The sequence below is a fragment of the Catharus ustulatus genome, chromosome 4 (genome assembly GCF_009819885.2).
Source record: "Catharus ustulatus isolate bCatUst1 chromosome 4, bCatUst1.pri.v2, whole genome shotgun sequence".
Lineage (NCBI taxonomy): Eukaryota > Metazoa > Chordata > Aves > Passeriformes > Turdidae > Catharus > Catharus ustulatus.
In genome coordinates this window covers 35,668,327-35,695,917 of record NC_046224.1, presented here as the reverse complement: position 1 = coordinate 35,695,917, position 27,591 = coordinate 35,668,327, and the positions used below count along the sequence as shown (strand labels likewise).

Below are 27,591 nucleotides of genomic sequence, written 5' to 3'. Positions count from 1 at the left end.
TTGCCTTCATGCCGTCCTGCGTCTGCTCGTCCCTCTGTTTCAGCAAGCCTGGCGTTAAACAGGACCTCTGAAATCTTTAGGTGTTACAAGTTTGAGGCATGAGGACAAACAGGATTTTCCAAATGATTCAGATAGAGAGATTAATGTATTATCTGTTAAAACTGTGTTGGAAACAAAGTCCACATTTTTGAAGCCTATCTGAGATTCACATCTTTTAATTGCACAAGTATCTGAAGGCCTTAGGCTCCTGGATACTTGATGCTAGACCTGGCAGTGTCCCTGCAGAAATAAGCAGTGGCATGTAGGCTCCACTGGGAGTGAAGAAGATGAGATAGAAAATAAAGGGGTTTTCCTCTGCAGTGGGAATCTGTTCTAGTGAAGCTTTTCCGTTTTGCCGAAAATTTGTATTAGGGTGAAAACCTGATCACACATATGCTGACTGCTACTCAGTAGTTAAGGTCTTGACCTTATCTACCATTTTTGGAATGTATAAGCATTAGTTATGTAAAAATACTGCTTTTTCAGTCAACTGCCTGCCATACAGCCTGTGTTCTGCTTTCTTCCTGTGTTTGTTACTTCTGACTGTTCTTGATGCAAGTTTTGATGGTCTTTACATGGTTTATGGTGGCAAAGGAATACAGTTGGAAAATTTAAGTTTTCAGAATTCTTTTTAAACCTTGTAGTTAAAAACTAACTGCATAGAACACATTAAAAGCCTTTTTTTTGCAGTAATCAAAACAATTATTAAAATTGAAAATTTGCCTCTAAGGATACCTCATCAGACTGAGATGCAACAAAATTCACTGAAATTAATTCCTGTCTCACAAAAGTAGGGTGTAATTAGAGTATGAAGTATCTGATTTGTGTTTTACAGCAGATGCTAAAGGAGACCAGAACTTTTGCACAATGCCTGAACTGTACATGTACCTGTATTGTTTTATTACTTTGTCTTTGCTGCCATCAGGCTTTACCATGCTCCGAGCCTTTAGTCACACGAATGGTAGGTGTGTGTTCCACCACACTAAGCGTTGGCATCATCGTAAGTCTGTGCTGGCAATCAGGAGGGAAGATGTCAATGCGTGGGAAAGAAGAGCACCTCTAGCACCAAAGCATGTTAAGGAGTTGACAAGGATGGGATACAAAGTCTTGGTGCAGCCATCAAACCGGAGAGCCATCCATGAAAAGGTAAGGTCCTCTTTCGACGCAAGCAACATTGTAGTGCAGTTGTTAACCATTGTAAAGGAAAAGTAATATTCAAAAGCCATTCATGAGAAAACATATCAACCCCCCAGAAACATTTTGTTGCTAAATGAGGAGTCATATGCTAGTGGAAAGGAAAAGGATTGGTTTGTGTAGCATTTAATGTAATAGTGGCAGCGTGGTGGGTTTTTGGAGTTGTTTTCATTAATTTCGTGTTCTGTCATCACTCTCCCTAGAAGTTCTAGGTTCTCTTGAAGTAGAAGCTTGGGAATTCCTTTAACATTGGTTTTTTTGTCTTCTGTTTGTGAGAAGGCAAGAACTCTAAAAAACCCTGTATTTTTTAAAAGAACAGGAAAGATGAATCTGATGACTTCCACTCTTGCTTCAATCCTACTCCTCATGTGAAATGAGGAGATGTTTTTCTTTAATGCTGTGACCTTCAGGACATAGAGCTTTTACAGTTTCTGCAGCAGCAGTAATACTCTGCTGTAAGATAACTGAGAAAACAGATGAAACTTGAAACTAAAGTAGGGAATTAGTGATTACTTCCACATACCACCTTTTAATTAAACCACGGTGTTTTTTTAATCAAAACACAGATCATACTATGTAAACATATTTCCTTAGAAATTGCTCTTCAGCTTGGACTTGAGCTTATACAATTTTATAAAATCACATGTCATCAGTCTTCATGTTTTTGAATTTTTCATATTTCTCTAAACTTATTTCCAAGTATTTGAACACCTTACAAAGGACTGTTCATTATTGCAATACTACAGATTACTTTAAATTTAGTAAAATATCCTTTTTTTGTCTGTAAATTTAAGATGGAGAACTTTAAGAACACATAATTATAATTTGGCCTCATATAATAGGATAATAGCATGGGAATTCAATTTGATACTTGATACCTCTTTATCAAAAAAAAAATTGTGAATGTATCACATGCAGTAACTTGTTTCTGCTTGGTAGAATTATTTATTTTTCCTCTGTTCCAGTTGCTAATATCCTGAGATCTGAATAAGAAAAAACACAGAAAAATTTTCTTTGATTTTTCTATTTCATAGGAGTACGTCAAAGCAGGTGCCATTATTCAAGAAGATATTTCTGAGGCTTCTCTGATAATAGGTGTGAAGAGACCTCCAGAGGACAAATTAATCCCTAAAAAGAACTATGCCTTCTTCTCACACACTATTAAAGCCCAAGAGGCAAACATGCCCCTTTTGGATGAGATTTTAAAACAGGTAAATTGTGTCATATTGAAGATCATTGTCAGTTAACATGGGGTGGACACTGGTCTTAATGTTTAAGTGTGATCAAAAGCTTGCTGCCTGGTGTGTTTGCTTCCAGCACATGTAGATGGCTAACAAAGAGTTTTCAGTGTCCTTTCCTGAAACTGGGCATTTCTTTCTCAGAGGATTTTGTGTTTGCAGTGTTACTCTCTTCATGTCCGTAAGGCGGATAAGTTGTGGGCATGATGTGCTCAAGAGAGGCTCTTTCTCTCTGAGCACGAAGCGCTGTTGGAAGGTTACTAAGCTGGAGTGCATTTTGGGCATTTCAGGGGAAGGCAGCATGAAGAAATGAGCAGCCTCTTGGCAGAGGATCTGAGTAGCCCTGCAGCAGCTGGAGTGACACATTGGGGAGCTCTGTGCAAAGAGGGCGTGGGCAGTGCAGAGACTCTTCCAAACAAGAATTCAATGCAACTATTACATTTTTATTTTTATACTTAAATCTGGTTACGATATATTTGCCTTTCCTGTATTAGCTATCAGACTCTATCACAAAGAATAACAAAAGCATGTGAAAAGGTAGTTCCTGGGAGAGCAATGTGCCACAGACTGCATTCACTGAAAATTTTAATACTCAGTTTGCTGTGTATTTTCAGGAAATTCGACTGTTTGACTATGAAAAAATGGTTGATCATAAAGGAATGCGAGTTGTGGCCTTTGGAAAGTGGGCTGGTGTAGCAGGTATAGTGTATAAAGTAAAGGCAGGCTTGCATCAAGTGACTTCCTGTAATACTTCTGGTTGTCTGTGCTTCCTGAAAGTTGAGGCTTGCGATGTGTTTTTAACTGCATTTTAAAATCTTGCTTTTAACAGCCTTTTCCCATTCTGGTTTGTGCCTCCTACTTTCATGAGACGACATGTCAAATAGTCATGTGGATTCCTGACAAATCTAATATTTTATGCCGTTGTCTTGAAGTCCTGTTTGTCCATTGAACTCTCTGGAGCAAACTAATTATCAAGAGGTCAACTGATTAGGCTTTTGATAAAGTAAAAGGCTGCTGTCACTCCTGAGAGCGTGAGCAACATGTTTGTCACTGTTATGCATTTAATCTGATTTTTGTGTGGCATGGTTCTCATTTCTTTCTACTGAACTTCAGCACTGTTTCTTCAGGCGACTCTTATTTCCTTCTTTGGAATCCAGTGATGTGGAAACACCTCATAAAAGGATATTAAATGGTGCCTAAATGTATAATGGCAAGAGCAAGTTTAAGGTCACGGACTGCTATTAAATTTCTCCTTCTCTGGTTTTCTGTAGACTTTCTTTAGGAGTAAAGTATTACTATAAAAACATAGGAAAAATATCTGAAATACCTGGGATGATATGAGGCTCTACAGTTTCTAACTGTGCATGTTTATAATTAAGACTGATGCTCCAACTTTCTTATTTTAACAACAGGAATGATCAACATTCTACATGGACTGGGTTTACGATTTTTAGCTCTGGGTCATCACACTCCCTTCATGGTAAGAGTATGTGTGTGTGTATTTTTCTTTAGCTAAATTACATTTTGGTATCTGCTAATTATCTGTATTTGAATATGGAAAATATCTTGATGGTTCTGTGCCTTTGATTTCAGCACATTGGGATGGCACATAACTACAGGAATAGCAGTCAGGCTGTACAGGCAGTACGGGATGCTGGGTATGAAATTTCACTGGGACTGATGCCAAAATCAGTGGGACCCTTAACTTTTGTGTTTACGGGCACTGGTAATGTTTCTAAGGTAAGAATTGTCCTCAAGATGAAATGCTAAATAATTTTTAATAGAAATTCTTGGCATTTGATTTCTGTCAGGTTAAATGAGTTGATGGGTTCGTTTTGTTTGCTTTGACTTCACATTTTCCTTTGACAGTAACAATTTTTATGTACCATGAACTAAAATGTTTAATATGAGATCATGCCTAACCAGACTGACATGCTAAATTTTTATCAATGAACATGGATTAAATCTTTCTGTTTCTCTCTCTTTTCCAACATGCGTGATTTCTATCCCCCTCTCTCCCCACTGTTGACTCTGTGCTCAAAAGGTAAATAAATCACTCCATTAAAGTTTGGGGGAAAGAATTTTTTTTCCAGCACTGGCTGAATTTTTATGTCTTGATATCATTGACCTGGCTTACAAGTGCTTGACTTCAGGGCTATTTTCTGTGACATAGGGAAAAGACCTATCATTTTGGCAACAAAGGTCCGTTAACAAGGCTCCAGCTATAAAGTGAAATCACTGCTGGCATAAATGTGTTTTTTCTAGCCAAAAGGATGGTATGTCTGAAAATCTTTTGGTTGTGATCACACATCATTGAGGAAGTAATTTTGTAGTTCCTGGCCTTTAGAACAGCCTGGTTGAGGAGGAGTGGCTTCAGGGATCTTTCCTAAAGAGAAACTGCCCCTTAGAGTGGCAGCAAAACCCTCTTGTGGCTGAGTTGAGGCCTCCCAGCTCAGCCACTAGAAGTAAGAACCAGGCATTGGACTGTGGTTTAGGTATTCTGCAGTGGTGGGGAATGATGTAAATTCCTTGCACACAATGCCCAGGCAGCTTAGTTTTGGGTAAGCAGGAGTATGTATGAAACAATGTGTACATCTCTGGAGATGTTCTCTGGCAGGGCTGTCAAATTGTATGTGGCATTTTATATGAGCAGTGTTATGGTCTACTTATTCTAAATCCTACTTCATGATTTCAGGGTGCTCAAGAAATGTTTAGTGCTCTCCCATGTGAGTTTGTGGAACCTCATGAGTTAAAGGAAGTTTCCAGATCTGGAGGTATGCGGTGACAATAGTGATTAAAAACACTGAAGCCCTTTTTGTCCAATTATAAGAGCTAATTTATTTTTTTTTTAACTTCAGACCTCAGGAAAGTCTATGGAACAGTATTAAGTCGTCACCATCATCTTGTAAGGAAACGTGATGGACAGTATGATCCAGTAGACTATGATAAACATCCTGAAAATTACATTTCTCGCTTTCACATTGATGTGAGCATCTCTTCTGTTCTTTTGTGAAAGGTCTTCCACAGAATGTTTGTACTTACTACACTTTTGCATATGCATCATTTGAGAGAGCATTGACTTAAAATGCTAGACCAGGTGCTTTCCTAAAGTACAGTAATTTCACGAATACAAGCCGCACTGAGTATAAGCCACATCTCTGGGTGTTGGCAAATATTTGGTTCTTTGTCCATAAATAAGCCACACCTGAGTATAAGCCGCTCTGTTGTTCGCAGCGAGGACCCGCGTGCAACAAAGTTGCCAAATAGTAACAGAACCGCAGCAGGGCGGGGTTTACTGGCTCGGCTCCGGCTGTGCAGGCTTGGCCCGCTGATGGGGCCAGGTGACCCAGCTCGGTGGTGCCGCTCAGGGCCAGCCACCGCCTCTGGGCTTGCTCGCCCTGGCCTGGCGCTGCCCCGTGGTGGCAGGCAGGGATGGAGCCCCCCAGCTCCCGTGGCGGCGGGCGGGGACAGAGCCCCCCGCCTCCTCCCCGAGCCGCGGCAATGGCGGCACGGGGCCCCCGCCTTCCCCCCGGGCTGCGTCAGAGGAGGGAAGCAGGGAGCTCTCTTGCCTCTCTCCCCGCCCCCGTGCTGCCTGCAGGGAGCCAGGCTCCACCCGCGGCGCAACAGAGTAACAATTTGTAACAATCACGAAATGCCGGCTTTTACTAGCAGGTACTCGGCTCGGCACCCTGGCTGGCACTTCTGAGATTGTAAATGTCAGAAAATTATTCACATATTAGCCGCTCCTGAGTACAAGCCACATTTCTGGTTTCTTAGTCAAATTGGTGCGGCTTGTATTCGTGAAATTACTGTACTTGGTGAAAGCATCAGGCATCTGTAACTTTCTTTGCAGATTGCACCCTACACAACTTGTTTAATTAATGGCATATACTGGGAACAAAATACTCCTCGCTTGCTGAATCGACAGGACACTCAGAAGCTTCTGGTGCCAGTTAAATCTGCTGCTGGTGCAATGGATGGCTGTCCTGAATTACCACACAGGTAAGACACTCGTTTCACATGTAACAATTTTGCAGCATGATGATTAACTTGTAATGTTAGGCAGTTTCACCATAGTGTCAAGTAAATGATTCTATTTATTTTCCATTGTTCCTTTTGCATGTTTTACAGTGCCCCATTGATTTGCTTTTGTTCTTTTGTGCTTGGCACTCTTGTTTTCATGGTTTGGAATTTTTGAAAACATCACAATAGAAGTGGTTAGTAGGTACCAGCTGTTTTTCTGCAGAGGTACTTCTGCCACTGATCTTCATACAGAATCCAATACAAACAAAAGTGTGGAATCTGGGACTGTACCTGCTTGCACCAGCACTGGTAGAAGTTTCTATGCCTGAGCAGCGTTTTAGGGAAAGTTCTTCCTACCCTGCCATTTGGATTGTACAAGTTCAATAACTGTTCCTTAGCACCTCTTATTTCTGCAGCAGGTGATGGAAATGCTTCACTACCCTGAATAAGTTTTAAGGATAGAATGTGAGGTGCAAATCAAGGGTTAGTCTCCTTTCAATAGGGGTGACAGCTGCTCTTTCTCTAGCAGCCCTATCATAGATTTGGGGAGAATACAAAAATATATCCTGGTGAGAATCAGGTCTTTGTCTTTTCTCTGCCAGCTCTCGACACCTTTGTTTCTCTCACATGACAAAGAGTTGAAGAGTTAACATTCAGTGGAGCCAGAGGCTGTGCATGAGGCTAATGAATGCTCCACTTGCACCTGCTATCTGTCAACTGGTAGGAGGCAGCCAGTTCTTTAGGCTTCCCTTTAGGATGAGTAGTTTCATGCAGGACTGTGCAGGCAGAACTTCAGGGGATTGGTAGATGGAAAATAAATGGGAGGTGTTGGCAGCTTGTGGCGTAGAGAGAAAAGATCATGGTTGAATAGATTCTGCTAGTCTTTCCATGAAATTGGATGCTGTTGATATGGATGCAAACCTGATTACTACAATAGGGCCAAATTTCCATTATATTTCTGGATACTGTTGTTTGTGTTTTGTTGGCATCTAAATTGGTTGAGATGAGGAAGGCTACAAGTCCCATAGATCTTCTTACATTTCTTTTATTTCCTGTTCACTTGTGACTGTTTATACCTGTGTTTCTTAGTAATGTGTATAATGCTCTATTCCACTGTCTTCTTTTTAAATTGGTTTAGACTTCTGGCCATATGTGACATTTCAGCAGATACTGGAGGATCTATAGAATTTATGACTGAGTGTACAACAATTGACAACCCATTTTGTATGTATGATGCTGACCAGCATATTACTCATGACAGGTGGGAGAGCCCTTACTTTTTATTGTTTTCCATTGTAGCTTATAGAGTGAAGCATTATATTGAAAAAAATCATGTGTTTATAACACTTCTGAAAGGTGATACCTTGCGGGTACTAGGAAGTAATTTGGAAGAGCTGTTTTTTCTCTTTCAGTGTTGAAGGCTCGGGGATTCTGATGTGTTCCATTGACAATCTGCCAGCTCAGCTTCCTATAGAAGCAACAGAATACTTTGGGGATATGCTTTTCCCTTATATTGAAGAGATGGTAAGATCTTATGTATCTGACAAGAGGGTAAAAGGCTTAGAATTTGGTCTGCTTGTTTCTTGCTTTTCTGGTCTCCTGTACACATTCAAAAAGAATCTGCTGTAGAACATAACTGACTGTACTTCAAAAAAAAAAGAAAAAACTTTTGAAGTCTTGAGGCAATCCTTTGAAAAGGAGGCATGTGAATGAGACATGAGTGACCTGGATGTCTTAGGGGTTTGTCAAGAACCCTTTCTGTAGGCAGAAAACAGGCTCTGGCAGGTAGTTCATTGCTTCTGGACCCTGCACCAGATGAAAGCATCTGATTTTTTTGGGCACTCCATAATCCCTCACAGTCAGACTGCTGTTTGAATTCCTGTACTTTCCTAAAAGTCAAGTGATGTTGATTGCAGCCAGAAGTATTTTAAATATTTTAAATGTATTTTAAATGTATCAATATGTTGCATGCATTTAAATTTTGCTTAAAATCTTAATGTTTTACTTTGAGAAATAGTTGGTAATAAAATGACTTGATTTGAAATATCTCTACAGCTATTATCAGAAGGCTCAGAACCTCTTGAAAAGCAGAATTACTCACCTGTTGTTCGGGATGTAAGTTTTGCAATTTGGCACTCCTCTTGCCTTCCCCTGCTTTGAAATATACAGACACAAAACACCCTCAAAATCTGTTTCATATGTTTCCAGGCAGTGATTGCATCCAATGGCTCACTGACTCCTAAGTATCAATATATCCAGAAACTGAGAGAGAACAGGTAATGTAGGCTCTTAAAGTTTATTTGATTCAGGATTTAAAAAGCCACCCTGTCTGCATTCTGTCTCCCCTTTTACGTTCATTTGTTCTTGTGTCTTGGTGGAATACATCTATATTGCCCTGTGTCTAAATGTCTTCTAGGCTGATCATCTCTCTATTTCTTCATGCACATTGTCTGAATCATTAACACATTAGTAACTTATATTGAAGTTGAGAAAGTGGTCATTTTTCTTGCACAATGAAAACTGTTTTACCAGAGGCAGAAAACAGCCACATTCTAGTATCACTCTGTTCCTCCTTGCCCTTTTGAAATGGATGTAACATACAGTCATTTGAAAGGAATGGCTGAAAGGCAAAAGGCTCTTGAATATTCCTTGAATCTAGTTACTTCTTGTATGGCTCAAGTGCTGTGCTGTGTAGCATTGTTCTGTGACTGGATGTATTGAGGAGACTCTGAGAATCTCAGACTCTTTGTTATGTTCATGCACCTGCAGCTTCACCTACCACTTCATCCACACCCTGTCACAGCAGTGACAGCCAAGAGTGAATTAAGCTAACGAAAGTGTAAATAACCTGCACATCCCTTCCATTCCTCTTGCCCTTTTACTATTAACAAGCATCTATAGTTTACATATGAAAATGTTAATTTCACAGTAAGTGGTTCATGTTCATGGTCAGTGACAGCTACACTGTAATTGTTATAAAAATTTTGATTGATCTGACCATGAGCACTGCATGCACTACGCACTAAAAGCAGTGTGTTGACTTGTGCATGTCAAACCTTTGCATCTCAATTTCCTTTGGGAACTTTGGGGCTTCTGGTTATGAACTTGTACATGATGAACTATAGGTGAATTTTCCACACTAAGTAATGTGCTATTTGCTTCTCAGAGGTTTCAGCTCACAGTGATTTTTGTTCTGTGCTCTTTGATAGACCCCCTCAAGAAGCTATCTCAATAACAATTTTTTTTATTTCTCACACAGTGCAATGATCAGATATTTTTTTGGCTTCCTCCATAATCACTTTCATGGTCTTGTGTGAACTACCATGAGAATCTGGAGATTCATTTCTAAGAGAATTTTTGTGGGTAGATTTTTGGTATTTCTGCAGATTGGTGTGCTGCATGTGATGTTCATTTGTTCATTGGTATTGTTCACTCAGCTGTCAGAAAAGCAGGACCTGCTAACAATGCCCTCCTTTATTTTGCAAACTTCAGAGGCAATGCAAATGAAAGAAGGAGTTTACTGCTTAGGGTGTGATGGTTTAAACAGAGATGTGCTCTTGTCATAGGAATTATGTGGCTTGTTTCCACTCTAGGAAAGTCTTATGCTATTTCCAGTTCAATTTCTGAGGGTCTATTTAGACTAATTGCTGATACTTCTTCAAGTCTGTGACCATTTTGGACATAGGACAACCAGACTGTGTGAACTGAACTGTCATGGGTGCCATTAGATTTACCAAACAAGCTCATCTACATCTTTGGACCCTTACTTGCTTCCTAAGTCCTATTGGTTTCTCACCCACAGCTGCAAAGGCATATCACATTAACAATGTAGATGTTATTTGTTGCTGAATTATTTAAACTCATTTATAGAGAACAGACATAATCTGGAGCTGTGTAGATTCTGTTCCCATACTTAATAGGTCATTTGTCAGCTCATGTTTTTGCCTGCCCTAGAGTAAACATGCTGTGTTTGGTTCAAGTGTGACTTCATTCTAGACACTAGAAAAGTTTCAGTAAGTATGACAAGTTGGATTGCAAAATCCAGTTTGCTTTCATATAAGAATTTCCTCTTCATCAACACTCCAAGCTACTTACCACTTCTGTTCCCTAAAATACGGAGAGGAATTCTTCTCTTCCTCTGCCCATAAGGGTACAGCTGTGGAAGATGTTCTGATAGGAGGAGGAAAGTCCTTAGATTTGCAGTATAAAAGGATATGATGGGCTTAGGAGACTTTCTGTGAATGCATTAAATAATGACTTAACTTTTTTTAAAATAAAATCAAATCTGTAAAACTTTTATGATGGTCAAAATTTACAGCAATCTACAGTAATAATTTAGATTAGAGAATTGATACATTGGTACATAGTGATACATTCAGATTTAATTATCTGAAAAGAATGACTTTTTAAAAAGGCTCTGAAATAGGAGGAATGGAGGATGGAACATCTGAAATTTTGGAGAGTAATTGAAGCTTTACAGTACTGAAACAGTAGGCTGGAATGTGCTTCACACATATGATATAGATGTATTTGGTATTAGCTCTCTTCACTCAGAGTAGTCTTTTAATGGTATTGTTTGAGGCCTTGTGCTCCTAAATGTACTCTGTTACTTCCTACCATGCTTTAAGTTGGGCAATAGTGCTCTGTTTGTCTTGCTATTAGGTGTTGCTCTGGCAAGCTTCTACATCATCTATCATTGTTACAGCTATTTTTGAACAAGCACAACCAACGTATTGACTTTAGGCTTCCATGAGAAGCCTCAGAAACATCTGAGTCAAATATTATTTAGTAGACATATGATTGGTCCTCTTCTAAGGTCAGTAGGTTTCAGCGGAGTGGACATCAGCTAAAGGTCAGGATTCTTTCTGAGGCATAATCTGCAATGCTGGTATAAACTCTTAGTGGACAAAGGGGAAACTGAGGATCTTGCTTATATGCTTATGAAGATTCCTGTGAGACTGTATCTTTGAAAGTCCTATCTATTTATTGAAATTTATTTTCAAGTTATGGGATAAGAAAAGCCAAACCTCAGCATCCACTAATTAGATTAAACAGTAGGGCAGTGAACAACTTTCTTCCAAAAATAAGAAGTGCTTTAAGAATTTTATTTTTTGCTAAATAATTTTTATAAGCTAAAAGGAAAAAAAACTAATTATAAACAACCAAAATGTGTTGATTTATGAATTTCTGAGAGCATATTTAAACAACTGCTGAGTGCATTATTGTGGTTGACAGAAAGAAATGCAAAATCTGATGTGAATACATTTTATATTGAAAGTCAACAGGTCTACTGAAATTTATTTATGAGAGTAGTAATAGTAGTATTAAGTTGAAGCACTGTGATGATTTTCAAATCTGAGTCCTTGCCTGCAATGATGATTTCTTAGTTGGACATTTGACCTTTATTGATTATCATATTTCTATGATGGACTAATATGAACCGAGTATAATTTACACAAAATACACTTTCACCAGCATGATTTTATGTCCTTTAACAGTTAGCTGTGATGTAGAGGGAGCAAGGCAGAGCCTGGAATGCCTTTCTGACAACCTGACATGACATTGGTGGCCCTCAAGTTCTCAGGTTGCAGTAATTTTGCCATTGGGAAAAATACAACTGAGGAAAGTTTTGATGAACTTTTAGAAGCAATTGGAGGAGCAGTGGAAATGTTGATGAATTTGATCATGTTTATATTAGAGGAAAGAAGCTAGAAGTTATGCAGGAGAAGAATGGAAGCAGTACTAGATAGTCCTGGATCAGATAGCTAGGAACTTAACTCTTGGTCTGAATAGAGCGCTTGGTTTGCAGACTTAATAAAAGATACTTCTTTTGTTAACCTTGGCAGATTACAGTTTCCTTCTGTGTAATTTTTAATTTTGCCTGTAATATCTTCTAGGGAACAGGCTCAGTCACTGAAGATGAGTGTTGAGAAGAGGGTTTTATTGCTTGGATCTGGCTATGTTTCTGGCCCTGTGCTTGAATATCTCACTAGAGATCCCAACATTGACATCACAGTTGGTATGTAAGAATTTGTTTTCATTTCAGTATTATGTCTTACTGAAGCATGTGGCAGAACCTTTCTTACAAATAATAAATTGATGTGGTTCTGAGACAAAATAAAGAAAATCTTTGTTATTATGCACAGCAGAAAAGGATTTTGTAGCTTTGTGAGCATTTTGAATTTATACAATTGATTTGAAAATGACTTAGCCGTGTTAAAAGTTAACTGCATGTTTTCCTGTAGGGAAAGTATTGTTTGGCTGTGTTTTCAGCCTCACACAACAAGAATATGAAAATGTTTTTATAGACATCTGTATGAGTGAAGTATCTGCTTTTCTTATAATGAGTGTCATGGTGGTAAAATTTCAGACCCATGAGCACCAAATACCTACTTGTTTATTCCTCTGTTTTGGTTTTATCTGTAGCTTACTTCAGGCTGGGCATCTCAATAATCCTTTTCTGTACCCTTAATGATGACTTTGCCCTGGTTATGGGACTTCAGATTTAAAATTCAGCCTCTATTGCCTTATTGCCTGAAAACTACTTTTTCTGGGAATTGATTTCCCTTAAAAAGTTAGTTTTATTGCTGTTGATGTTGTTACTGCTTTGAATATTTTTTTTTTCTTCATGCTACTTTTATACTTGGCTGCTTTCACTACACTTCATGTTCATAACCATAGTACTTCTAACCCCTGGGAAAAGATTGACTAAGGAAGAAGAGGGGAAATCTAGGAAAGCTGCACCCTTGTTATGAGCACTGCCTGAGGTGGTGAAGAGGGAAGGATTATAGCAATGTGCAGTGCCCATCCCCTTGTCACTGCAGAGGTTGCATCCACTCCCTTCAGTGCAGTAGCAGGAAGGGAAACCAGGTGAACTGGAAGATCTGTTTTGCCAGGTACTGAACAAACATAGCCTCTTATCTGGATAACTGAAAAACATACAGTTTCTACAGCACACACAAATAGCATGGAAGGAAAGAGACACAAAGATATTTGTTTACTTGTTTTATATTTGGCAGCAGGCAAGTACGTACAGAAAACGCAAAATCACATCACAGTGCCGTGTTTGGTTTCCTGCTCTTAGGCTACACCACTTTAAATCCAGCTGCTGAAAACTTCTAATTGGGAAACCTTGATGTAATCAACATTTTTTAGTTGGAATTTGTAGATGATCTTGCCTAGCTCTTTTCCCTCAGCACAATTTGATTTGTAGGGTATAGAGAATCATCTTCTGGTAATGTTCATTTCCCACTTATTGTGAAAAGGCCATAAAGAAATAAGGCCCTAACTTAGCAGCACAGATGCTTTTGCTTCTCCATAAGCTTGTGCTCTGCCTCCTGCCTTCTTTGATCGTTCCTTTTCCTGCCTGTGTTCTCTGGTTTGTGCTGGCAGCATGGTGAGCTGGGAAAGGAAATTAGTCAGATGTAGCAAATACTGGTTGTGTTACTGTGGTTCTCTTTTTCAGTTCTGCTTTCCTTATAATGGTAAGTGCCTTTTAACTCCCCAGAATCCTGTGCCCCATGTGCTGTCTTCTTTGGCCGCTCCTTTTTTGTTCTCTCTGGCTTGTGCTGGCAGCATGGTGAGCTGGAATGGGAAACCAGTCAGAGGTGGCAAATGCTGGTGGTGTTATTGTGGATCTCTTTCAGTTCTGCTTTCTTTATAATGGTGGTTAAATGAAGACAGGCAGAGATTGGTTTATCCTATTTAATTATAATATGGTATTTGGGATTGGGAGGACTAAGCCATACATAAATATTAGAAGTAGTCAGTTTGAACCTTTTACTCACATTTGACCTAAGCTAAAGCTTAATGTTTCTGTCTTTGTCATGTTAAAAATGGTGATTGATATTAATTGGTTTTTGCTTTAAGCTATTAAACTGTTCTTGACAGTAAATAGGAATTCTGCTAAAGTGTATTGAAAGAGTTTAGAAATATTTATTTTTAAACATGTGGGATGAGGGATCGAGTAAGTTTTTCTGGCAACATTAAATGCCTGATTTTTCTTCAATATTAGTGAAGGAGCACATGCATGAAACTCTCTCTTTGGGAAATATGGCACAATTATGCATGGGTGTGCTTTGGACTTAGCTTCATCTATAGGTAACAGTTTGTTGTTTTACTTTTAAAACAGTGTCTGTCATGAAGGAGCAACTTGAACAATTGACGAAGAAGTACAGAAATGTTACTCCAGTTCATATGGATGTCCTTATGCATGAGGAAAAGTTGTCCTCTTTGGTGAAAAATCACAACCTTGTGATCAGGTCAGATTTCTGTGTAAAACATGATAGGCTCAACCCTAAGTTGTACTGCTTCTTTCTCCTAGTTGATTGACCTAAATCAACACTTTTTTTTTTTTTTAAACAGCCAAGATTTGGGGTCATATTTGTATGTGTAAGTAGTGTAACTGGCTGCTGCCTTCTCATGTAGGGGGGCATCAGAACTTTAAAAGGGATTTTGACTTCTTCGGAAGTGTTTGCCAGTTAGGTGGACTCCCTTGTTACTATGAAAGGCCAGTTGCATCTACAAGCTTATGTGTACCTGGGATCAAATTTTCACATTCACAAGAGGAGGCAAAATTCTGACGTCTTGGTAATTTCTTCTGAATATCCCATTAAGAAAGAACTCATTCCAGATATTGATACAGGGAAGGAACTTCATAGTCCATTTTTTTTCTTTTGCCATGGATGTTGTGGATGTTACTTCTGTTTCATGTAGAGTTTGTTTTTCACAAAGTACTTCACCAAGATCTTTGTAATGCAAGCTTACTCAAGGAGAGTTGTGCAGTTTGGAATCTTTTAAACCTCCAGCATGCTTGTTTAGAAGATGTCTTTGGAAAAAAGTGGTTTGTGGTTTACAGAGAGGTGTGACAAAAGATGCTGTCTCAAGAATGACTCCCCTGTTGTTCCCTGTTCTGTTGAGTGCATACTGCAATGCTGTTCTGATAGGGTAGTGTTTCACTTTCATAGGTATGGAACTGCTCAGGGCAAGGCAGGTATGACTGTTTTTTTAACTATTACTTGAGCTCTTTTGTAGGCTTTAAAAAAAATTGAGTATCTTTTCAGTGACAGCATAAGTAAATGGTTGAATTTTGATGTTGCATGATTCTCCTTCATTTGTAGTTTGCTGCCTTATTCAGCACATCCTTTTGTTGCTAAGAAATGTATTGACAACAAAGTGAACTTGGTAACAGCCAGCTATTTAACACCAGCCATGAAAGAACTTCAGGAGAGGTAGGTGTGAAAGTAGCAGCTCCCTGGTGTTGCTTCCTTTTTTAGTGTGTTGTCTGAATATTTTGCAGTCTGTTACACCTGCAACCCTTCTTGTGAATTACTGCTTTCTGAATTCTTTGTGCTTCTCTTTCTGTGACGGAGGACCAAGTAACTTTCCCAAAGGTGCACGTTGCAGAGTAGAACAATGAGTGCATACCCCAACCTGGTTAGGCTAATGCTCTAAATAATTGAATGTATTCTTCTGCCTGCATCATACTACTTCATTTGCCTTTTCCTTTTCCCTCAGACCTATTAAGATGTTTGATGGGCAAGCTGAGTAGCTGTGCTGTCATATTCTGCCAGCAAGCTTGTTTGTTGTCCGTTGCCTTCCCTCAATAAAACCTCATTCTTGGCTTATTGTACCTACAGTAATCGTCTTCTTCATGCTCTTACTTTGAATATGGCCACTGTATAATTTTCAAGTTGGTGACTACTCTAACTACTTTAGTGTTTCTGTTGTCCTACTTACTATATGCTTGGAACTTGTTTTGTGCATGGAGCTTCATCTAGGTGCTCCTCTGAGTCACAGTACTGGAAAATCTGAAGTGCATTCAAGTGAAGAATTGTACATGCTGTGTCTTTACAAAAGATAAAACATAAAAAGCTAGACTGGTAGAGAATCAGTGTTGCAGAAAGTGAGGGATATTTAGTCCTACTATTCTTATTGAGAATATAGCATGCTTTCAGGAAAAAAATTATAAAGGGCCCTTCTCCTTTATCAAAAGACAAACTGATTTTGAAAATAAAATAAATCATCAGTTTATGGTGATAAGTGATGAGCTCCTATTGGACTGTAGGCAACTTTAGGGAAAAAAAACCAACAAATACTTGTAATTTTGGAAAGCACGCCTTTTACTCTCTCTTGAAAGAGCTCTTTAGGACAATTATGACTAGTTCTGTGCTGCCCTCTGCATTATTACCTTCCTGCATTATAACAGGAGATTGTAGGATATGGAGTAGCTGGTAGAAATTTCTTTTTCCACCAGCACCTAGGTGCAGTGAAGTAAGAGAAACAAAGGTTAGAAGGCTCTTAGGTGGTTGTCATTTTTCAGGGTTTAACATCTGTTTTTGTTTGTTTATTCTCACAAGCTGCAGACAGAGCCCAGAATTTACTGTGTTGGGGTAGGTTCCCTGTGCAGATTGGACAGATTTACAGAATAAAAGGCCGGTTAGAGTGAATATTCTGATGGCTCTGTATTTCTGTTATTTGTAGTGTAGAAGCTGCTGGCATTACAGTTATCAGTGAAATGGGCTTGGATCCTGGTCTTGACCACATGCTGGCGATGGAATGCATTGACAAGGCGAAGGAAGTTGGTGCTACGGTAAGGTTAGCGGGTAGTTCTGCCAAGATCATATTAGTAAAGTTGTTCTTTCATATTAGTAAAGTTGTTCTTTTAACAACATGCAGGTTTTGAGCATGTCACTGAGTAACAGATTCTGGATGTTTTAGTTTTTCTGATGCTTTGGATTTCATAGCTACTAATTTTCTTGGCAAAACCATCAACTAAGATGGCCTTACCCCAGGGTATTGCTCCCCTTTAGAGGCAGTGCCTGCAGTTTTCCCCTCCCCACTGTAGATCCTTCTGATCTGGGCCATTTGGAGGGGATAACACAAACAGAAATATTAAGAGCTGATGGGGATTCTGGAGGGTAGATCTCTATGCATCCTGATCTGTCGTCTTTTCACGTTTTTTTTTCCTGTGGGTAAATCTGGCAGGTTATATCGTACACTTCTTTCTGCGGTGGCCTACCAGCTCCAGAGCACTCTGACAATCCTCTGAGATACAAGTTCAGCTGGAGTCCACAAGGAGTGTTACTGAATACAGTTCAGTCTGCTACGTATTTAAAAGATGGAGAGGTGAAGTAATGGGAAAATTTTCGTTTAAAACCAGACAAAACCGCCGGTATTTGGCTAAGGAAGGAATTGGGGCTTGTAAGATGCTGTGTTTACTTTCAAGCCAGTGGCAGTCAGTTGCCTAAGCAAGTTGCATAAATCACTTAGTCCTGTGTTTGGAGCATGATGATACCTAGCTGCTGCCAGCCTTATTCTTACTTACTATGTGGAAACTGATTGCCAGGAAGGAATTTGTTCTAAAGACTAAAGCACTGGATTGGAGTTGATTTTTTTTGGGTTCAGCTTCCATTCCTGTTGGGTGTTGCTTCTGCAACTTAATTGCCCTGTCTTTGGCCTTGCAAAACAAAGGTGAGAGTGCTTTTCTATCTAGTTATGTTCATAAATCAAACAGCTTCATTTTGTACTTTCACAATGCATAGCAGAACTCTTGATTCCTTTTTCTTTTGGTACAATGTGTAATACCAATAACCCCCTGAGTGGGTTTTGTGAAATGCTTTTTGATCTGTTTTATAGAAGCTCTGTTTTGCTGTTTGTGCAGGAGTCATTAGACTTAACCTCACAAATGTCACTGCTTCTGTTTTATGTAAACATTGTAATTGATTTGTGCAAAGCTATTGCAAGCATTATCACATTTCTGTTTCCCAGCTCTATTTCCACTGTCACTTGCTCAGAGTAGTTACTGCAATTGTCAAGGTGACTGCCTTGTATAACCACTGTAAAGTTTAGCTAATTGCCTAAAACTCTTTGATCTGCAAAACTTATAAATCTTTTGAAATGTAATCTTTTATGTTTTATGACATTTTGGTGCTCTGCTGTTCTTATGGAAGTAAGAAAGGAGAAATTCAGAGATTGTACGTTGGGTTTTTATTTAAAAAGCAATGAAGTATAGGTTTCAGATGAAAAAGGTTCTTGGAAAATGTTAAAATATTTCTAATTTAATTCTGATCTGGTTCACCCATTGCTAGGAAAAATTAGGTCATGTATATGAATGAGTCATTATGAGAGCACTAGATGAGCTTGTCAATAAATTCTGCAATTTTTCCTCCTTGCCACTAAATACTTATGTCTTTGACCATTGTGTAGGATTCTTTCACACACCAGTCTTGCCTGGCAAATACAACAAGATCTTTTGGCATTGCTGCAGGCTTCACTGCATTAGTATTTCTTCTAAAAGTAAACCTTGTCCCTTTGTTTAGAAGTCAGAAAATGAGTTTGTATTGATGCTGCATAGCAGATGTGGGCTTTAACTGCTTGAAGGAAGCAGGGTCCAAGGCTGTGGTTGAGAGTGGTAAGAGAACTAGTCACCCATTTTTTTTTGTTTTCCTTCCATCATTCTTTGTAGCTTCAAATAAAGATATACATGGACAGTAGTTTTATATCCGTGTGATACCATGTGATTTATTTTAATCTTTGAAAGGAAAAAAGGAACAAACATCCATCATTCTGTTTATATGCACCTCTCTCCCATATAAAAAACACCAAAGAAAACCTAAACAAAACTATAAATTCTTTGACCAAAAAGCAGGGAGCTCATGGCTAGAATCTCCCATCACACTGGTGCATTTAGGGACGTGCTCCAAAATGACATGAATGTAAAGTGAAATGGGAACCTGCCCTTTTAATATAAGTGCAGCAGGAATTAACTGTGTGTGTGAGAAGAACATGGCTTGTTTTAGCCCTTTGATTAGTAATGGCTGACACACTGCATGCTCTTCCTGCACCAGATATGATTAAATAGCTTGGGCAACTGCTTTATTTAGATTGGGCCTTTGTTTGCACTTGGAACACCAAACATGTTTTTCCTGTTTTTGAGCATACTTTATCTTTTCTGTTCTAAAATAAGTTGAGTAGTACTGCACCAAAATAATATTTGCTGTTCTTTCACAAACTTTAGATTGTCAATATTCCACCTGGAGGAGCATTACTGGATTCTGTTACTCCAATGGATTTTTTCCCAGGATTAAACCTTGAAGGTTTCCCTAACAGAGACAGTACAAAATATGCTGAGCCATACGGTATCCAGACAGCTCGCACTTTGTTGAGAGGCACCTTAAGATACAAAGTAAGTTGTTGCTGTTATCAGCAGTTATTGTTTTCCTCGAGAGATGAGTGTTGTATACAAGAAAACTGTGTATTTAAAACTCAGTCTTTTATAGGCTTGTATTTGCTATTTATCCCAGTTGAGAGACAACTGAAAGCAGTTATCTAATTTTTTAATGTAGCTTTACCTGCTGTATTTAGCAGGTATTTGTTGCAAAATGGAAAAATAGTTTTATTTGTTTTAGACAGTTGATCAGTTGTCTTGCAGTGTCTTTGTTTTCTCTTTTTATTCTGGCTCTGTATCTCGTGTCAGATCAATAGAAGATTTAAAAAAATTATTTAAGTCTGTTTTCTTATATTTCCATGAAAAGCATAATGTAAAAATCGTACAGAAAATTATGACTTCCCATCAGTCTGAGAAAGCTTTTCATTAAGTAACTAGAAGTATTAAATTTGAGAAGCTTTATAATTTTGGTCAGCTAAGTAAAATGTTAAGAGATAAATGTGTTTTCCTTCTAACTGACGAGTCGTTTCCTTTTATTTGTTAGATGTCCAAAGCAGAATCGAAACAAAATATTTTTTTTATTTCAGACTTTAATTTTTTTTCCCCGTCAATTGAAAAAGCTTTTATGGATGTTGTATTATGTCTGTTAAGGCTTATGCCAGGGTGCAAGTTGTTGCTGCTTGTCCATGCCTGAGGAAGATGTATGTCCTTTTTGTCTTAATTCCTCTGTTGCAATACAATAGGATTTTTTTCTGTATTTCTGGGAAGGAGGCTTGCTTAATAAAGGCATGGAAGAAGATGGAAGGCCAATACGGGGGGAAAGGGTTATAAATTGCAATAGCTCTCTTTTTTTTGAGTCTAGATACAGTCTCTTTTTCAGAATGTGAAAATATGTGGAAGGCATCTATCTCATAATAGAATCCTAATATGACAATATCTATTCTACCATTTGGTGCCTGGTAGAACTTTCTTCTTTTGTATGTGTGAGCACAAGGAGCTGCAAAAATGTCAGGGTGACATGCCAAGGGGCTGTCAGTGTGCTGCAAGAATGCTGCTTTTGTGGCTAGTGCTGTTTCCTTAACCCCCACAGCAGGGCCAGCTTTGGGCTGGGGTGATGTTGGTTGTGGGGAAGGGTTTGCCATACCTCTACCTGCACAGTACTGACATGCCAGCACAGAGTGCTGAGCAGGACAGAAGTTAGAGTTGGCCCTTGGCACATGTGCTGCAGAGCAGAAACCAATCTGCTCACTGAGGAGGCAATCATCTCCTAAAAGTGGCTTTTAGATAAGTTTAGATAGCTAATGGAGTCAGTTTAAAAAGAGGTGTCACACTGAAGGATCTCACTGCAAAGCCACCTGAGTTGATAACCTAGTGCTCCTGGAAGGGTGCTTTATTTCCTCCATTCTGCTTTTTTAATGTTTGTAAGTGCCCTCAGGTGTCCAACTGCTATCCAGTATTCCAGTGTGGGAATGTTAATGGGACACAAACAAAAGTAAGCAGAAATCAGTTGAGATTTCTTTTATTGTGCAGCCTAATGCAATCTTTGCAGTTCCTTTTAAATCATTCTGCTGCTTTGTCTGTCTGATATTCCTGAAGAGGAGAAATAAGCACACAGGATTCTTACCTTTAAAAGCAGCCTATGTGATGTCCACACAATCCCAGTGGTGTGAAGCTGGGTGAGCAGAGTTCTGCTTTGTGCTCTGTGTATTCAGAGGTTCTTTATGGGCCAGCTGGCTGATACAACCCCATAGTGATGGCCTGGGATTTCAGCTAGTGCTGGCTAGCTGAGCCCTTTGATTTCAGCAGCCAATGGTACTTGCCAGGGAAGTATTGATGACAGAATAAGCTATTAAAAAAGATACTGAAAAGTGGGGAATGGGTTGGAGAGGGGTTGGAGAAGACTCTGCTCTGTGTCAGTAACCTCACTGGCATCAGATTATTGTGGCTGACTTCCCAAGAGGATAATACTTAACTGCTATGGTTATGTCTATCACTGCATATAAACCAAAGAGAAATACCTCAGTTTCAAGTAATTAATATATTTAATACTGTTATTCTTTCTTTTCAGGGTTACTCCAGAACTATGGGGGGTTTTGTAAAACTAGGATTAATTAACCCAGATCCTTATCCTTTGCTAAGCTCAACTGCACCACCTCTAACCTGGGTGAGTTACTGTGCTTACTCTGCCTTCTTTCCTCTGTTTTATTGATGGTTTTCTTATTGCTAGGCTTGGGTGTACTTAGCAATGAGAATCTTGTATTGCATCCTCATCTTAAATTTTCTTTCCTGGAAATTAGGAAGACTTTCTTCAGCAGGAATGAAATAAGGTGATGGAACAGGTTCCCCGATAGATTCTAGAGTGTCTGACATTAGAGGCTTTCAGGCCTCAGCTAGACAGAGCCATGGCCCTATCTTTATGAATTGTCTTATGTTTTTTTGTTAGTTACAGTCTAGTCCTCAGTGCTCTGAGTTTGCAGTGTCTATATTGTTACTGGTTCATGATCTTCAGTGTAAAGGTATTTTTAGTGCATCAAGAAGTAAGAGATTATGCAAAAACGAGTATATTTTTTTTCTATTGAAATTCTGTACAAGCATTTTTATTGGTCTTCTGTTATGCTGCTTTTCTGTCTTGATTTTGGGTGCCTTACCTTGTCTTTCTCTCCAAGCTGTGACAGGACTCTGATGTGGTGCTTTTACATTTGACAGTCAATACTTCCGTTGTCTCTGTGGACACACAGGGTATTTCATGTTTCAGTATGGGGTTAAGAGAGCTGAAGAATGTCTTGAGTGTTCTCAGAACCAAGAAAAGAGAAGGTGAAGAGGCCGCAGTCTTGCTTGTCTCTGATTAACGTATAGTATTGGGAAGATGAGCAAACTCCAGGAGATTTTGGGTGGCCAAATGAGAATTATCTTTTTTAAATTATTACTTTGAGATTATTTTTTTCTACTTTCAATTTTAAAGTTGATATTTTCAAATTTTCTTTGTAAAGATGACTGGAATTTCCAGGACTGAATAAGTACACAGCGTTATGTAATCTATAAAAATAGCTATAAACTCATTATTCTCACTGCAAACATTTTTTAGCAATGTTTTTACATTTTGGTACTTTCCCTTTATCTACTTTGCCAGGGAAGTAGAAGAGAAGGGCTAACATGAGCTTGTAGGCTCTGCAGTTCTTGCTTATTTCATATATTGATCATGGTTCTTTTTATTATCCACCTTGCTGTGAATGAAGCAAGCAATAATTAGCATCTAGGAGGCACAAAATGGCCTTCAGTTATGCACAAGTATCATGAAAAATCTCTTTGGTAATACTCACAGGATTGCCAGAGCCTTATTTATCTTACTGGTCTGTTTCCTTCCTTTTGGAAGGGATATTCTCTATTTCTGGACCAACTGAAAGATAGCCCATCTCTAAGTTTTCACTCTGTCAGTCTCCAGGTGGCTTCTCTTTCATCCTAATATTCTCCTGGTGTTCCTTATTTATGCAGGTTTTTTTGTTCTTTCTTTGCTACCAGAAGAAGGGATAAGTCTAAAATGTAGGGGGAAGCACCTGAGGGGTGGGCTACAAAGCCTTTTAGGGAAATATAAACCCTATTTTCACCTGCTGTGATTAAAATTCTCAAACTTTCTCACTTTCCCAGTACACATAAGCTGTCTTCTCAGAAGTCCTGGATTTTTGCTGATCTTAGTGGAGTAGCTGGTTCTCAAAATCTTGATCGAGATGGAGTGGGAGCAGATGAGGTCTGGCCTTCATGAACCCTTTTTGTTTTCAAACAGAAAGAGCTCATGTGCAAACTGGTTGGAATTAAGTCACCTGCTGAGCACCATGTTCTTAAAGAAGCTGTATTTAACAAACTGGAGAAGGACAAAACTCAGCTGGAAGCAGTGGAATGGTAAAATGTTCCAATGATTTTGAAAGTTTAAAAATAAGGAAAAGAAATGTTTGTATTCTCTAGGAATTAAAAAACTGAAATGGAACTGCTGATAGGCAATGATGTAAGACTTCCTCATTTTTTCTACCAGGTTGGGTTTATTGGGAGATGAACTGGTTCCAACGGCAGATTCCATTGTAGGGGCTCTTGCAAAGCACATGGAGATGAAGCTGCCCTTTGGTATGTGAGAAATTATTTTTCATGAATTTGAATGGAATGAGGCAATATCTTTTGTAAGCCTTAATTCTATTAGTTTGTTCACCTTCATTAATAAACCTTCACAATAGTTTTTTTTTTTTTAATGTACTGTGATGTTCCCTACTTCCCCAATTTATCCTTTTCTTTCCATGTTATGCTTTTAGTTTGATCTTAGTATTGTGTCCTCCTTAATAGTCCTTGCCTTTGGTTGCTTCCCTGATATGCATGCTGTGTATGTGTGGTGCCTGGCTCTTCAGGACCCTTATCTTCATGTGACTGAAATACAAGTAATGAATCGTTTGTGTGCTTTTCTCTTAGGCACTGGAGAGAGAGATATGATTGTTATGAGAAGTGAAATAGGTCTCAGGCATCCTTCTGGCCATTTGGAAGACAAATTTATTGATCTGGTTGTCTATGGGGATAACCAAGGATATTCTGCAATGGCTAAAACAGTGGGATACCCTGCAGCTATTGCTGCTAAAATGGTTCTAGATGGTAAGTGGCTATTCCAACTTCAGTAACAGTGTTTCAATCATCTGTATCTTCCTGTCTGTAGAAAGTAAATATATACTGTTTCTTAAATATATTTATGTGTATTTTTAAAAATTTTTCAGATTCTTCATGTCTTCTTTACAGGAATTTTTAATCTGCATGTTTGGATGTTCAGTGACAACTCTTAATTTACTGCTTAATCCACAAGGATTTTAAAATAATTTAATGTTAAATGTTACACTAGTGTAGAGAACTTTTAGCATGATAAATCATACTTGATAATGCCACAGATCTGAATGACTCAGCAGTTCTCTGCACCTCGATCTGGCTGTGTCAAGCACAGCAACTCCCACCTTGCCCACAAAAACCCCACTGTACAGCTACCAAAGCCTTTTCAAATAAACCTCGTAGAGCACTAACACTGTTTTTTTCATGCCTTTATTTCAGGTGAAATAACTGCCAAAGGCATGGTCATACCTTTGACAAAGAATGTTTACGGGCCAATACTTGAACGTGTGCGGGCAGAAGGCATTATGTACAGCACTCGCAGTGTTATCAAACAGTAACTGAAAGCAGTGGGTTTAATCAGGTTTTGACTTTCTTTGGTTCCCCCACCTCCCCTTTCAGAATCTCAGTTTGGACCAGCTACAGGCAGCACCTGCCATTTCATACACAAAAGTTGCCTTCCATAAAACCTGCCCCCAGGCTTGATGTGGAAACTGTAGATACTCACAGATTGTGATGTTTTCCTCTTAAAATTGTTAAGTTTTCATTATGTTTCAGCATCAATCAGCTCTTTCCTTATGTATTTTCTAAATTATCTCAGAAGGGTTTGGTTATTTTTGTTATTTGAGCTTATCTTTTTACCATATAGGGTTATTATTGTGACAAATTTAAGCTGAAAGAAAAATCTATTAGTGGGTTATTTTATGGTGGAAAAATCTGGGTGATGAACTCTATTGATGAAGTTTGATTGTTCATGTGGTAAAAATAATTTTTCAGAAAAATGGAGATGAACATGATGCTTACATTTTAAGTCTGATTATTCCTTTCACTTTAGCAGTATTCATGAATGTTTTCACAATAGAAATATGCAAAAAATACTTTAGAAATTCTGCACTACTAGCAAATAAGATCCTGTTGAATCTTGAAAATATTCAGTTCTAAAATATTTGAAACCTAGAGAAACTTAGATCTTAGTATTTTTCATCACTTTATAATGAATGTAAATTTAAATTAATTGGAGAAGGGATGAAATTTAAAGCAAGCTTCCCCTATATTCTTGTTACAGAGTGGAAGCTGGTTGCAATATATTGAAATACCTGCTGTTACATGTTGCCTTGTGCTGTGGAGAGAGCACATTAACATTTAGCTCTGCAGCTAGGGAGGGCAATCTGAAATACAACACAGTTACTGTGCTTAGAAGATGCTCCAAATGATGTGTTTACTCTTCCCACTTACACTGTGTGCCTCACCCGGGTTAAGTACTGTTACAAAGGGAATATATTCTGTAGTATATGCAGCTTTGAAATGCACTAGGTTTAGAGGTTAAAATTGCCACTTTTTGAGTTAACTTCTGTCCTTCTGCTATCACGGTTTTGAAGCGTTCATTTGGGAACCTGTGCCCTACTCAGTACAGTGTCATTTTAGACTGATGGAGTTTGCCAGTACCAGCCCATTTGCTGCTGAGTGCTATGCTGTCAGATGTGTCAGACCTGCTCTAGCTGCAGTTTAGCCACATCAGTCCAGAAATGAACTTTAGCCCAAGTGCAGCTTCTCTGTTACATAGCACCAGTCACCTCCTTTCATTTCAGGGCTGCTTCTCTGGCTTTTGCTTAGGGATTTCTACACCACCTTGCAAGTCTAAGCATGGCTTAGACTTCACCAGTTAGATCTGTGAGGTGTAATGCTGTGGGCAGGTTTTGTTTGCACTGGTACCTGTGCACCTGCCTAGAGCTTCCCTTTTCTAAAGCTGAACACTGATGCAGGAAGCTGCCTGCTTTCAGCTTTGCTCACAAACGCACTTTGCTGATGAATGCACAGTCTTTTCCTTCCTGAGAACCAGTGCTGTAATCACAGTTCTGAGAGGCTGGAATTCCAGGTATTGTTTTGCATGGTAGGAAAAGCAGCCATAACAACAATTCAAATTTTGACCTCCAGGTTTTGCTACTCAGGATTTGGATTTTCTTTGTGGCAGATGCAATGAAGTAGCAATTGCTAGAGTTAGGTGAAATGAGCCAAAGGGAGAAGGGAGAATGAAGGGCAAAGTGTTACTGTGAAAGATGATGACTTTTTATACTGAACCAATGCTTTTGTAATGTAATACCAAGTTTGGATTCTGTTACAGTTCTGTGCATATATCACATAATACCCTGTCTCCACAAAGTTGTTTTGCTTCCCACTTACCTCACAGGCTGTGGGTCTGTTGTCTGGCTGGTAGGTGCAGCTGGGGTAAGGATGCAGCCTGCAATGGATGTTCTGTTCTCTGCTGCCTCCTCCTTCTCCAGGTAGATTAATGGCCTACAGCTAAGGGTTACAGTTACACTTGTATCTGCTGGTCCCCTCCAGTCCAGTGCTTAGTAGGACCAGGATTTTACTTGAGAATTCTCTCCCTTAGCCCACAAATACACAACCACGGAGTTACTCCTCTGTGTATATGCATGGACCATACTTGCTTTTCTGCCTTGGAAATGCAGTATGGGATGAAAATCAGAATTTTTACAAGTATCTAATATTTTGGGAGCACTAAAGAATGAGCACTGCAGTGTTTTCATCAAGAGACACTGCAACTATTTTTGAAACATTTTATATCTGAATATATTTCTAATTCCCAGTGCAATGCTACATTTTGTTTTCTATGTTTAGACTTAAATGAATTTATTGCTTATCTTTTTGTATGGAGATTATACATCTCAGTTCTCTTTACATATTACTGGAAAGATAATTGTATCTTATACGTGAGATTGCTTGAAAAATAAATCTGAAATCCTCTGTTTTGTTGTCATGTCATCTTTACAGTCTAATAATAAGATGTACCTGAATGAGATTTTGCTTTTCACATAGATGGTTATATTGAAATGATGCCTACACATGGACTTTTCTATGTGCATGAAATACCTCTGCATACTTCTTGCTAGACTTACAGGAAAAGACTCTTCAAGGATTGTTTAAACATGCCCATCTACATATTTATATACATATGTACAGATACATGTATATCTGTAGCTAGATAATTTTCAGCTATAATCTCAAGAGATGTTTTTTTCAGCACATTTTTTTCTTGGGCACAAGGGCAACTACTGA

General features: G+C 38.8%; 1 protein-coding gene across 1 annotated transcript; it reads left to right on the top strand.

Annotated features, from left to right (window-relative positions):
- Positions 1-740: 740 nt before the first annotated feature.
- AASS (aminoadipate-semialdehyde synthase) lies at positions 741-27,281 on the top strand. The gene is given in 24 exon segments (XM_033058304.2): positions 741-899; positions 902-1,185; positions 2,268-2,444; positions 3,086-3,170; positions 3,884-3,951; positions 4,065-4,211; positions 5,167-5,245; positions 5,330-5,457; positions 6,325-6,473; positions 7,633-7,755; positions 7,907-8,018; positions 8,550-8,609; positions 8,703-8,770; positions 12,392-12,513; positions 14,626-14,755; positions 15,614-15,724; positions 16,977-17,085; positions 17,481-17,621; positions 19,513-19,680; positions 21,731-21,826; positions 23,444-23,559; positions 23,690-23,778; positions 24,115-24,291; positions 24,736-27,281. Coding segments are annotated over 24 exon segments (2,910 nt in total). The 5' UTR covers positions 741-847; the 3' UTR covers positions 24,855-27,281.
- Positions 27,282-27,591: the final 310 nt, after the last annotated feature.